This window comes from Sphaerodactylus townsendi, linkage group LG04 (genome assembly GCF_021028975.2).
Source record: "Sphaerodactylus townsendi isolate TG3544 linkage group LG04, MPM_Stown_v2.3, whole genome shotgun sequence".
Taxonomy (NCBI): domain Eukaryota; kingdom Metazoa; phylum Chordata; class Lepidosauria; order Squamata; family Sphaerodactylidae; genus Sphaerodactylus; species Sphaerodactylus townsendi.
This window is the reverse complement of record NC_059428.1, coordinates 24,104,556-24,116,799: the sequence shown is the minus strand read 5'-3', so window position 1 is coordinate 24,116,799 and position 12,244 is coordinate 24,104,556. Positions and strand designations below refer to the sequence as shown.

General features: G+C 45.3%; 1 protein-coding gene across 2 annotated transcripts in view; it reads left to right on the top strand.

Moving 5' to 3' along the window:
- PDGFD (platelet derived growth factor D) overlaps window positions 1-12,244 on the top strand; it is a 194,398-nt gene that overhangs the window by 174,553 nt on the left and 7,601 nt on the right. For both annotated transcript variants that reach the window (XM_048494403.1, XM_048494404.1), the window contains exon 6: window positions 7,885-8,099. In XM_048494403.1, coding sequence (XP_048350360.1) covers window positions 7,885-8,099 — 215 coding nt within the window. The remainder of the gene's footprint in view (window positions 1-7,884; window positions 8,100-12,244) is intronic.

Here is a 12,244-nt window from a genome sequence, read left to right as displayed (position 1 = left end):
ATCATTAAAAAAATGGCCAGGGCCTAAATTTGCTCAGTTGGTAAATAGGGATCTCTGGTTGAAAGGATCAAATGATGCAAAGGTTTTGGTACCTCAGGCTCTGGAGAGCCACTGACAGTCAGAACAAGTAATACTGACCTTAATAGATAAACATTTTGACTCAGTCCAAGGAGGGGCTATGAGATTATGACCACTTCCTGTGGTTGTGCTCTTAAAAGGATGTTCAAACAAAGTGAGCACCCTGGCAAATAGGCCTGACATCGTGGGAAGGCTTCCAGAGAACACTTGCATTCCCCTGAATGAGGTTTGAAAACCATTGCTGTAAGCCAACAATATGGATGAGAGCTGCCCTCCCACAGACATTCTGATATGCATTCCGGTACTATGGAGGTAATATTTTTACAGGTGACTGCTTATACTGCCAAAATTAAAACAAAGATGGGGAAAAAATGAATTGGTAAAACTGCGGGTTCTTCACATCTCCTATTTCTGCTCCTTTTAGCTGGAGATGCTGGTGGTTGAACCTAGAACTGTCTGCATGCCAAGAAGATTCTCTGCCACTGAGCCACGACCACTCCACTCTAAAAATCTACCATTGGTCCTTGTCAATGCAGTGGACTGGAGGGAGAGACATGTCATACTGCATAAATACTTAGTTTTATTTGTATTGGTGGCTGCTAGAACAAACAGTGATGTGGAACTATGGTATCAACAGCAATGATACACCAAGGCTGAGGAGATAGTTATTTTATCTGCCAGGGAGTGGTAGGCTGTACCTCGCTGGAGGGCTTTCAACAAAGGCTGGACAGCCACCTGTTAAGAATGCTGTTGAGAATGTTGAGGGTTGGACTTGGATGGTCTATAACAGGGGTAGGGAACCTGCGGCTCGAGAGCCGCATACGGCTCTTCTGCCCTTGCACTGCGGCTCCACGAGCCGAGCTGCTGGCCCCATCCTTGCCCGCCCTCCAGGCAGCAGGGCAGGCGCACCAACTGCCCACAGCCAGCTGGGCCGCGCTGCAGGCTTCCCCTCTCGCCTGCCCCATTGAGCGGGGTGGGTGCTTGCCCGGGCGGCTGGCAAAGGCATTGAGCCGCTGGTCTCTATCCTTGCCTGGGCACTAAGCAATTCCTGGCAGGCAGCGCAGGGCGGGAGGGGCGCATCCATGCCTTCTCCAGGAATGAGCGGAGTAAAAGGTGAAAAAAACCCAATATATACAGTGTTATCTTTATTTTAAATGTCAAAAATTATTTGCAGCTCCAAGTGTTTTCTTTTCCCATGGAAAGCGGGTCCAAATGGCTCTTTGAGTGTTAAAGGTTCCCTACCCCTGGTCTATAAGGTTCCTTTCAGTAGCAAGACTCTGGGACCTGAGAGTTCCGCTTGTATATTAGATCAGACCATCCAGCACAATATTGTCTATTTTAACAGGCAGCACTTCTTTAGAACCTCAGACAAAGGTATATTTTTTCCTACCATCTGTTGTCTGGGATCCTTTAAGAGATGTCAGAGATTGGAAATCTCTTGGTGAGTTATGGCCCCTCATCAGGTGAGCTATCTCATCATCCAACAGGTGCAGCCCAATCCAGACCCCTGGGGCAGCCAAGGGCAGCACCACTGCAGCGCTGCCGTGCCTCCTCCAAAAGGCTTTTCAGAAACTTGGAGAGGCAAACAACAACAAAAACTCCTCCCAACACCGAAAAGCCTGGCAGGTATAATAACTATCTCCAAAACAGTGGCATAAGTCAAACCCCGGTTCCAGTGTCTCAGAAGGCAAAGCTGGGGTGGAAACTGCCTAATGTTGGAATGCCCCAGCTAGCTCCGTGTCTGCCAGCAACTTTGCCCCTCCACCAGGGCAAGTGCCCTGCAGAGAGAAAACCTGCCAGCATTGGACCTCGCTATCCTCACAACTCCATTCATCCCCCCATCCCCCAGGATCGGGCCATAATTCTCTCATTAGGAGCTTATATCTGGGATCACTTATGTTGGTGTGTAATTAATAGACCAGACCATACTCACGGATTAAAAGGACACACTCAGACATATATGTTCACTCATATCAAGAAGCAGAGGTCCATCAATGGCTTCTATCCATGATGACTAAAGGGAATTTCTACATCCAGAGGCAGTTTTGAGAGTAGCTGGAAGCAGTCAACTTTTAAATACCAGTACTAGGAGTTGACATCAGGGGAAGGCCATGGCCACGATATCCTGTTTGTTGGCTCTTTAAGACAACTGGTTGTCCACTGTGATGGACTAGATAGACCACTTGTCTAAAACAGCAGAGCTCTTCAACACCTTGTGTCACTGTATGTTTAGCTTCTGTTGGCTCACCCTGTTGGCTCATCCTGAGCCAACAGTGTAGCATAAATCCTTTTAAAAATGACAGGGAAGATGTATGAAGCCAGATTCATTACTGGCTTGGTTCCATTGATTTCAGGCAAACTGCACCCATTCATGTCAACAGTAATTTCATTCTGCTTTTACCACTTGACCTTCTTTCTTGGAGGTAATTGGCATGCCAACTTAGATGAGTTGCTAGCCCATTAGTTGCTTGCGGACAGTGACAATTCCAAGGAACATTCCAGCTCTCTCAGCCTTTTCTTTTTTTGACGAAGCAATCTTTGTGTCTGTGAAATTTTACCTTACATTTGTACCTCAGTCTCAGGTACACATATAAATCCCACAAGGACACACAAATTTCTGCATCTCACACAGAGAAATAATGTGCTTCTTTAAAATGAAAGCATTGCAACTTGTAGCTTTTAATAGAACCATTTTAACCAAATGTCATTTTAGGGGAGGGAACAGAATCTGGAGATTATGACTCCACAGAGAAGTTCCTATTGCAGTTTGGTCTATTTTTAAGAACTTTCCATGTGTGATCTTTTTCAAACAGAATGCACCACAGTCTTGCTGACACAACAAGACTATGAGGTAGGGATAGGCAACTATCAGCCTGAATGCAAAATTGGAGAGCTTCCTGTATCATAAGAACATAAGAAAGAGCCGGCTAGATCAGACCAGAGTCCATCTAGTCCAGCACTCTGCTACTCGCAGTGGCCCACCAGGTGCCTTTGGGAGCTCACATGCAGGACGTGAAAGCAATGGCCTGCTTCTGCTGCTGCTGCTCCTGAGCACCTGGTCTGCTAAGGCATTTGCCATCTCAGATCAAGGAGGATCAAGATACCAAGATGCCATAGATCAATTTCTGCTCCATAAATCTGTCCAAGCCCCTTTTAAAGCTACCCAGGTTAGTGGCCATAACCACCTCCTGTGGCAGCATATTCCAAACACCAATCACGCGTTGCATGAAGAAATGTCTCCTTTTATTAGTCCTAATTCTTCCCCCCAGCATTTTCAATGAATGCCCCCTGGTTCTAGTATTGTGAGAAAGAGAGAAAATTTTCTCTCTGTTGACATTTTCTACCCATGCATAATTTTATAGACTTCAATCATGCCCCCCCCCCTCAGACGTCTCCTCTCCAAACTAAAGAGTCCCAAATGCTGCAGCCTCAGACAGCTTTATGCTCCACTAGCAACAACTTACTGGTGGTCCCTGGCCCCAAAAACATCATTCTGTCCTCAGCTAGGGCCTTTTCAGTCCTGACCTCAAACTGGTGATATGGTCTGTCAAATGAGACCAGGACCCTATGGAACTTACCCCAATTTTGCAAGGCTTGCAAGACAGAGCTTTTCTGCCAGGCCTGTAGTGAAGGACAGCAACTGGAGTAATGTAGCCATCTTGATGGCCTCCCTTCCCCTTTTCCTTCCCCTTTCAGGAGTGATTTGCCATGGCCTGTCTCTGTGTGAGCTGAAAGAATTCTGAGAGAACTATGACACTTCGTGAGGAGGAGTGGGGAATCAATCCCAGTTTTACAGATTAGAGTCTGCTACTCTAAACCACTGCACCATCCTGGCTCTGTGCAAAGGGCTGGCACTTACCTATAAAGTGCTTCATGGTCTGGGAATGTATGTACTTTGGAGAACAGTTCTTGTGTACTTTGGAGAACAGGAGCAGCAGTGGCGTAGGAGGTAAAGAGCTCGTATATCTAATCTGGAGGAACCGGGTTTGATTCCCAGCTCTGCCGCCTGAGCTGTGGAGGCTTATCTGGGGAATTCAGATTAGCCTGTACACTCCCACACACGCCAGCTGGGTGACCTTGGGCTAGTCACAGCTTCTCGGAGCTCTCTCAGCCCCACCTACCTCACAGGGTGTTTGTTGTGAGGGGGGAAGGGCAAGGAGATTGTAAGCCCCTTTGAGTCTCCTTGCAGGAGAGAAAGGGGGGATATACATCCAAACTCCTCCTCCTCCTCCTCCTCCTCTTCTTCTTCTTCTTCTTCTTGTTTTTAAGAGCCACCTTTAATTGTCTTTGATTTTTTACACGTGCATGTTTTACTTTGCTTTCAATTATGTTTACATTCCATGTTATATAAATGTGGGGGAAACAGCACAGAAATACATTAGCTTCTTCCTTCTCTTCCCCACTGAAGATGTTAGTAATCACTGATTCAGGCTAGTTACACAATGTATGTCTGGTGGCCACAGTATGACCAGAACCCAATAATGGTAGCTGCAAATGGGGACAGAAGTTTGTGTGACCAAAGCCAGTGAAACCATAGAGGTTTTATGAGCCATGGTTTTGCAAAAGTGTGAGTCTTTAAAGACACTTTGGGAAACTCCTCTTATAAGTGGAATTAGCTTTGAAGGGCAATGCCTGAGAGGCCGTGGATTTGAAGAATGACAATAGTGAACAGAATTTCATCCAGGCTCACAAAGAAATCAATAGTTTTCTATTCTCCCCAGCCTCTGCTATGTACACTAGGGTGACGTTTTGTACTCAAGCTTGAGTGCACTAGTAACTCTCATTGATTTTGTGGTTAGATTCGGAGCAATACATACTTCTTCCTAAGGATACTAGCTCTTGAGAGGTAATAGGTAAACATTTATGGGGAAATGTAGCAATTTTGCTTTGGTTAAATGAAGTGTATATGTTATATATGTCATGCATTGACAAGTGGAGACTCTGTATAACTGCCCAAAACTTCTCTTGCCAGAATTTACCAGGAATTGCCATCATTCTAACTATGTAGTTGGGGAGAGAGGAAATCTTTTCCCTGAATCTGTTGCTAAAGCAGTCGACATCCAGGAGGGACTTATATTGCCCGTTTTGCTCTCTTAACAAATGAAACCATTTAGTGTATTGTCGAAGGCTTTCACGGCCGGATTCAACTGGTTCTGGAAGGTTTTCTGGGCTGTGTGGCCGTGGTCTGGTGGATTTTGTTCCTAACATTTCGCCTGCATCTGTGGCTGGCATCTTCAGAGGTGTATCACAGAGAAAAGTCTGTTTCACACTGTGTCAAAGTGAGGAGGGAAAGTTTAGTGTGGTATATTGTCCATGTCCCAGGGTGGGGAACCAATCATTAACTGTTTGGGTGGAACTTGCTATGCAAAGGATGCCAGCCACAGATGCAGGCAAAACGTTAGGAACAAAATCCACCAGACCATGGCCTCACAGCCCGGAAAACCCACCAGAACCAGTTGAAACCATTTAGGTGTCCTTCAGAACCCAGCTCTCTTTCTGAGAAACAAATTAATTTGCAAGCCAGTTTTCCCCCACTCCAGTTTTCCTTGGCAGAAATTAGCAACTCTTCTGTTGCTAACCAACCTTGCCCTGTGAATCCACCCTACAACTGGAGTGTGGTGACATGCTGTATGTGTGGCTGTGCTTGAAGGTGACTCAGAAACATCAGTTAGTCAAAAATGTAGCAGCTGTGCTACTGAACAGAACAGCACACTTTGCCCTCAAAACATCTATTTTAAAGGTACCACAGTGACTTTCAATTAGTTTCTGAGTCAAGTTCATGACCCGGAGCCTGTGTTCCCAAAGGACTGCCTTTCTTCTCACAGGTAGGATCATGCCTGCGTTTATGCCTCTCACAGCATGATCTGCTTGCTGTTCCCTCTTGTCCTATGCCTCAATCTGTCACAGCTGAGCCTTGAATTTTTTCAGCGGCCTTCCATTCTTAAGGAGCAGTTTGCCTAAGTTTATGAAACAAGAGCTTTTCAGGAGTGCCTTTAAGGCCATTCCAGTTTTTCAGGTGGACGTGCCGCTCTTCTGCTATTACAATGGATCTCCAGACAACCAAGATCACTTCTCCTAGAGAAAATGGCTGCTTTGGAGGGTGGACTTTGTGACATCATACCATCCTGTGGTCCCTCCCTAGGTGCCATCCGCAAAATCTCCAGGTATTCCCAAACCCAGAGCTGGCAACCCTGCTTTCAGGTGAGCAGGTGGCTATTCAGGTGATTTGGGTGATTTGGTGTGCAACTGCCACATACCCGCATCCTTGGTAATAGGGCAATTTCAGGATCTAGACAGGAAACATGTTTGAGGCATGATATACGGATGCCTCACCAACGTTTCTTGCAGCAAGCATGCATATGCATGTAGGAACACTGATTGGTGCCTCCAGAGTCATGTACATGAGTGTTTAAATATTTATATACCCATGTATCAGTAGGGTTGCTAACAGAGGAAAACTGTGCGGAAGTAAGCAGTGGAGGCTGTGGAAAAAGGCAGTTAATGTGTGGAAATAGGTTGCTGAAGCTTTCCATGGCATGAAGTTAAATAAGATCACCTGGCAAATAGCATCCAGTTAAACCTTTATTAAAGAGGCAGTGCATTTTTCCCCGCAAGTTGTTGACAGGCCTGTGCAAAGCTGGTCAGATGGGAAATGTAGGCCCCATTTCAAACTGATCATTCAATCCCACAAAACTGATCTGAAAAAAAGTTGGTTTTGGTTGTCTGCATTCATTTACATATCTGTCGTAAGATTTTATGATTATGAATCTTCTTTAAATATTAATATTTGGTGCTTGACTCTCATTACAATAACAGTCTTCTTTACCAGAGGGTTCCCTTTGTCCCTTCCTGAGGGAGCGAACCCCCTCAAAATTGTAGACCCATGGCAACTGGATCATCTCCCCCCCACCATTCTGACCTGGCTATATGTAGGTGGTCCGGACTTTGCTGTGGGAAATGCTGATGTTAACACCAGTGTGCACGTGGCTCATATATTTGCTGTGAAGCCTTCCTATTGAGAATTCCTCGGTGGCACAATCTGTGTGGCTATATCGTGCCCCAGGCTTCAGCCTGGAGGCGCCGTTGCAAGGGGGGAGGGACGATTGGAGGCTTCTTCCTCCTCCGTGGGAGGATGGCCGGTCAGAGGCAGAGTGCCCGGCTTGCGTGACAGGGAGCCTCTTGTATAAAGAAACTTTCATGTGTGCGGAGTTGGGCCTCCTGCAGGGCAGATGTTTTAAGGCCACTCCCTCCACATTTAGTGGAAGGGTTTTGAGGGGTTAACCATATTGTTATGTTTATGCGTTCCGGTGGGGCATAAGAGCACATCCTATTTGGGGAAGGCAGAAGCTTGCATGCCGGACCTTCCCACCTCGGGGGCCTCCTTATGAGGTCCGTGGTGGCGATAGAGCTCTCGAAAGCCAAGCCTGGGGGCTGCGCTGAGCTTCAGCTGCCCGGCAGGAGGTGTCACAAGTGGGTTTCGTCCTTGTGGCACCTGGTAACTTCCTGTTCCGTTCCTGGGGATGTGTGCGGACAGGGGTTTCTGTCCGAAGGGCCTGGGGATCGCTTGGGCTTAATAACCAGGATTCAAGCCGGTTTGCTACCTGAGGGCCAGGATGTGCTCTGTTATGCTCGCACAGCTTCAAGGTTTGCTTGGTTATGTGTAAATTTTGGGCTGACGATTTCTATTCAACAGTTGTGTTAGTATTCTTTCAGTGATGTAAACATCCCCATGCAATGAGAGGGCATGGATTCTAGCATGAACTTTCTTGACAAATGTTCTCTCTCTCCCTCCCCTCCACCTTCTAGTTGACTTGGACAGGTTGAACGATGATGTGAAGCAGTACAGCTGCACTCCAAGGAACTATTCTGTCAACATACGGGAGGAGCTGAAGGTGACAAATTTTGTGTTCTTTCCACGCTGCCTTCTCGTCCAGCGCTGTGGCGGCAACTGTGGCTGTGGCTTTACAAACTGGAAATCCTGCACGTGCGCACCAGGAAAACTAGTGAAGAAGTATCATGAGGTACTATTGGTGGCATTTTCATTTTTTGCTTTTCTTCCATTGCGCAGCTCAAGGGGTTATGTGCAGTTCCCAGGAGGTCTTCCATTGAGGCTCTGACCATACACCAAACCTGAATCTACGACTGTTCTACTGTGTCCCTTTCTCACCATACTAGAACCAGGGGGCATTCATTGAAAATGCTGGGGGGAAGAATTAGGACTAATCAAAGGAAACACTTCTTCACACAACGTGTGATTGGTGTTTGGAATATGCTGCCACAGCAGGTGGTGATGGCCACTAACCTGGATAGCTTTAAAAAGGGCTTGGACAGATTTATGGAAGAGAAGTCGATCTATGGCTACCAATCTTGATCCTCCTTGATCTCAGATTGCAAATGCCTTAGCAGACCAGGTGCTCAGGAGCAGCAGCAGCAGAAGGCCATTGCTTTCACATCCTGCATGTGAGCTCCCAAAGGCACCTGGTGGGCCACTGCGAGTAGCAGAGAGCTGGACTAGATGGACTGTGGTCTGATCCAGCAGGCTAGTTCTTATGTTCTTATGTTCAGTGAATCCCCAAGGCCAGGGAGTTTATGTATGCATATCCACTCCCCTTGTCCACCATTGTCTCACGATGTGGTAGATCCATGATTACAGTCTTTTGTCTTCTTTCCTTAAAGGCAAAAAGTAAATTTATGAATGTATGTGAGCAAAGGGCTTGATTCCGACTGGATCTCTTGATTCCCTCCTATTTTCACTTGCCCCTATGCTGACAGGATCTCCATTCATGTAATGCTTTGCATAAGAAGGGTAAAAATCTCACCAGTAAGCTATTTGCAGAGAAAAACAGGGAGCTAGATTCTATTGATGTTCCTGGCCACATATCTGACCAGTGAGATTTTGAGTTTCAAAGGTGTGTACATAAGAAATCCATTTATATATTGATGAGCTGATTGCTATTCAAGTTGATTTAACTGGTTGTGATGGGAAAGAAATTTCTAACAGCATTGTAAAATATCTACATGGAGATGAGCAAACAAAAATGTCTCACCTCTGCTTTTAGAGATGGAGGGAAAGGTTTCTATAGCACCCAAATGTTAATGTAATTTATGATGATTTATGGTGAATGTTAAAAGTTCTTCCAACTGCTATCATAACGGTATAACATATTTCTAGGCTCTTGGGTTGCCACTAGTTCCAACAGGCTCCTGTTCCACAGGAATGACAAAAATTAACTCACCAAGTGTGCCTCATCTCTATTAATTCTTTCCATTCTTTTTTATCTCACGTACTGGAATTAATTAAGGACAGTGTTCCAGCTTTAGCTGTGAATGACCTGGCTTTTGTAAATTTAAATGTAAATGTATCCTTTGGGGATGAATTAGCAGCACAATGAACAGAGATTTAGACATTAGCATTAAAAGGTGGTGTGAAGATAAATCTGTATAAGGTACATCAAAGCCGAGATTGATATTGGCCCACTCTATTCTTTCTGGGCAAGATTCTTTAATTGGTCTGTGTCTAGGGCTAACTATTCACCACTGGCTTTGTTCTACATTTACCAAGCTATTTTTTTTAAAAAAAATATGCTGTCACCAGAGGGCACAAGTACAGAGGAACAAGATTCTTGTGTAGATCCTGACTTTAAACCAGCTTGACCATTTAGCAAGGGAATATAGCTCAAAGGACTGTACAATGTCATAATTAAAAGAAAAGATTGCATGTCTTACAAAAAATCTCCTGGTCTGCCATGCCACAAGGAGAAGGGTAGGTGTAGGACAGACTTCCTTCCTGAGGTTGGAAAGGCTTTCTGTCTATATAAAGATTTGAATCCAGCCCTGAGCTTGGTCTAAGGTCTGAAATAGGGTTGCCCAGCTGAGGTGGTATGAGCAGAAACATGGTGCAGGGGGTGAACCGCAGTGCTATATCATTACTCCATATGTCCCGGGACCGCATTACCCCATATGTCCTGGTTCGACCTCTGCGTTCAGCAGAGGCCAACCTACTGGAGATCCCTGGCCCCTCAATGATGCGGCTGGCCTCCACTCGGTCCAGGGCCTTTACGGCTCTAGTACCTGCCTGGTGGAACACTCTCCCTCCAGCTGTCCGGGCCCGGCGGGACCTTGGCGATTTCCGCAGGGCCTGTAAGACTGAGTTTTCCACTGGACCTTTGGAGAAGCCAGCCGCTGAATGTGTCCCCTCTATTCCATGGGTCCTCAATGTCATCGAGACCCACTGTTTCCCCCCTCCTTTTTAGGAGGTTTAAGTTAAGTTTAAGTTAAATAAGGTCTTTTATGAGATGCCATCTTAGGAAGTAACTGCTGTTTTTAATTGTATTTATAGAAACTATATTATGATGGTTTTATGGTTTTATGTTGTACACCGCCCAGAGCCCTTCGGGGATGGGGCGGTATATTAAATTAAATAAATAATAAAATAATAATAATCATATGTGGCAAAAACTCAGAAGTGACATCGGATAGCTCTAGGAATCTTCAGAAACTCTTTGGCTGCTTTCACACAGTGAATAATGCACTTTAGCAGTGGTTTGCAGCTGGATTTTCCTGTGCAAAACCATTGCTAAAGTGCATTGAAAATGCATTAACAGTGCATTATCCAATGTGTGTGAAAGCAGCCCACGATAAAACCACATTCTAGCAATTCCTAGAGCTATCCTATATCACTTCTGACTTTTTACCAAAACTGATGTAGTACCACATACAACATTGCTTTTCTTCCTCTTGCCACCACTAGGAGAAGCAACAGGCAATGGGAACTGGGGGCTGCGGGTCCCCTGCATGCACTGGGGGCTTGAACAGACCTGGGGTGGAGGGGGTGTTCTTCTGTTTTAATATAACTTAATGTGTGGGCATGGGTAGTTGAAGTATTTCATGAAGTTAAATAGTATCACCCGATAAGCAACATCAAATTCAGCTTCTGTTAAAGGGACAGAACATTAATTTCTCCAAACCTACTGGCAACCCCAGCTTAGTCTGGAGGCACATGATGTAGTTCTGCTGCTGAGGTGAAGGAGTGCTGGCCTTATAAGCTACTGTGTTGGGAGACCATGTTGGAGCACTAAGTGAGCCAGGTCAGAAGAAGAACTGTGTACATAATTAGAAAAGCAACTCTATCATTGCAGGGGGTTGGACTTGATGGCCCTTGTGGTCTCTTCCAACTCTATGACTATGATTCTATGATTCTAGTTCAAGAGAAGGAAGCCACCTAAGCAAGACCATGTCTGACTATTGGAAGCAATTGACACGTTTGGAGGGACCCATTGGCTGTCAGTAGATATGTCTGGTTGCCTGACATGGCCAGCAATCTTCCACTCTCATGGTCCCTGCTTCCGCAGCCACTCAGTGGAGCAGTGGGAGCAAAATGGGAAGGGAACTGGCATCACTGATGGAGCCGTGGTGTCATATCGAGTTTCAAATCTGGAAGTGACATCACAGTGTTGTATGAGGCTCTAGAAATTTCCCAAATCTATGGTATAAACCATAGAAATTAGGAAATTCCTAGGGCATTTCTGGCAACATAATGTCACTTCAGTTGGCCACCGTGAGAGACACCACACTAGACTAGATATTCCACTGGTCTGATTTCGTTAGGCTCTTCTTATGTTCTTATCATTCTTCTTCTTCCTTCTGCAGCTCCTCAGGAGACCCTAGTTCTTATAAATACTATCATTAGCCATCCATTAACTCAATAACTCTGACTCAGTAATGATTACTGAGGAACTTTAGGGTTGACTATGATGAAATTAAAAATCTTCAAGATTTTCTGTTGCTTGGCTCAATTTTTAACCAAAACAGTGGCTGCAACCAAGACATCAGGACTGGGAAGGGGAGTCAAGAAGAAACTAGAAAACATCCTTAAATGTAAGGATGTGGTGCTGAAAACCAAGATTAAGAAATTCATATTACAGTATTCCCCACTACTATGTATGGGTGTGGAAGTTGGAAAATGAAGAAAACTGATTGGAAGAAAGTTGATTCATTTGAAATATGGTGTTGGAAGAGATTTTTATGGATGCAGTCAGAGGTGGGATCCAGCAGGTTCTCACAGGTTCCCGAGAATAGGTTACTAATTATTTGTGTGTGCTGAGAGGGGGTTACTAATTGGTGATTTTGCCATGTGATTTTTGCCTTAGTTACGCCCCTCCTCTCA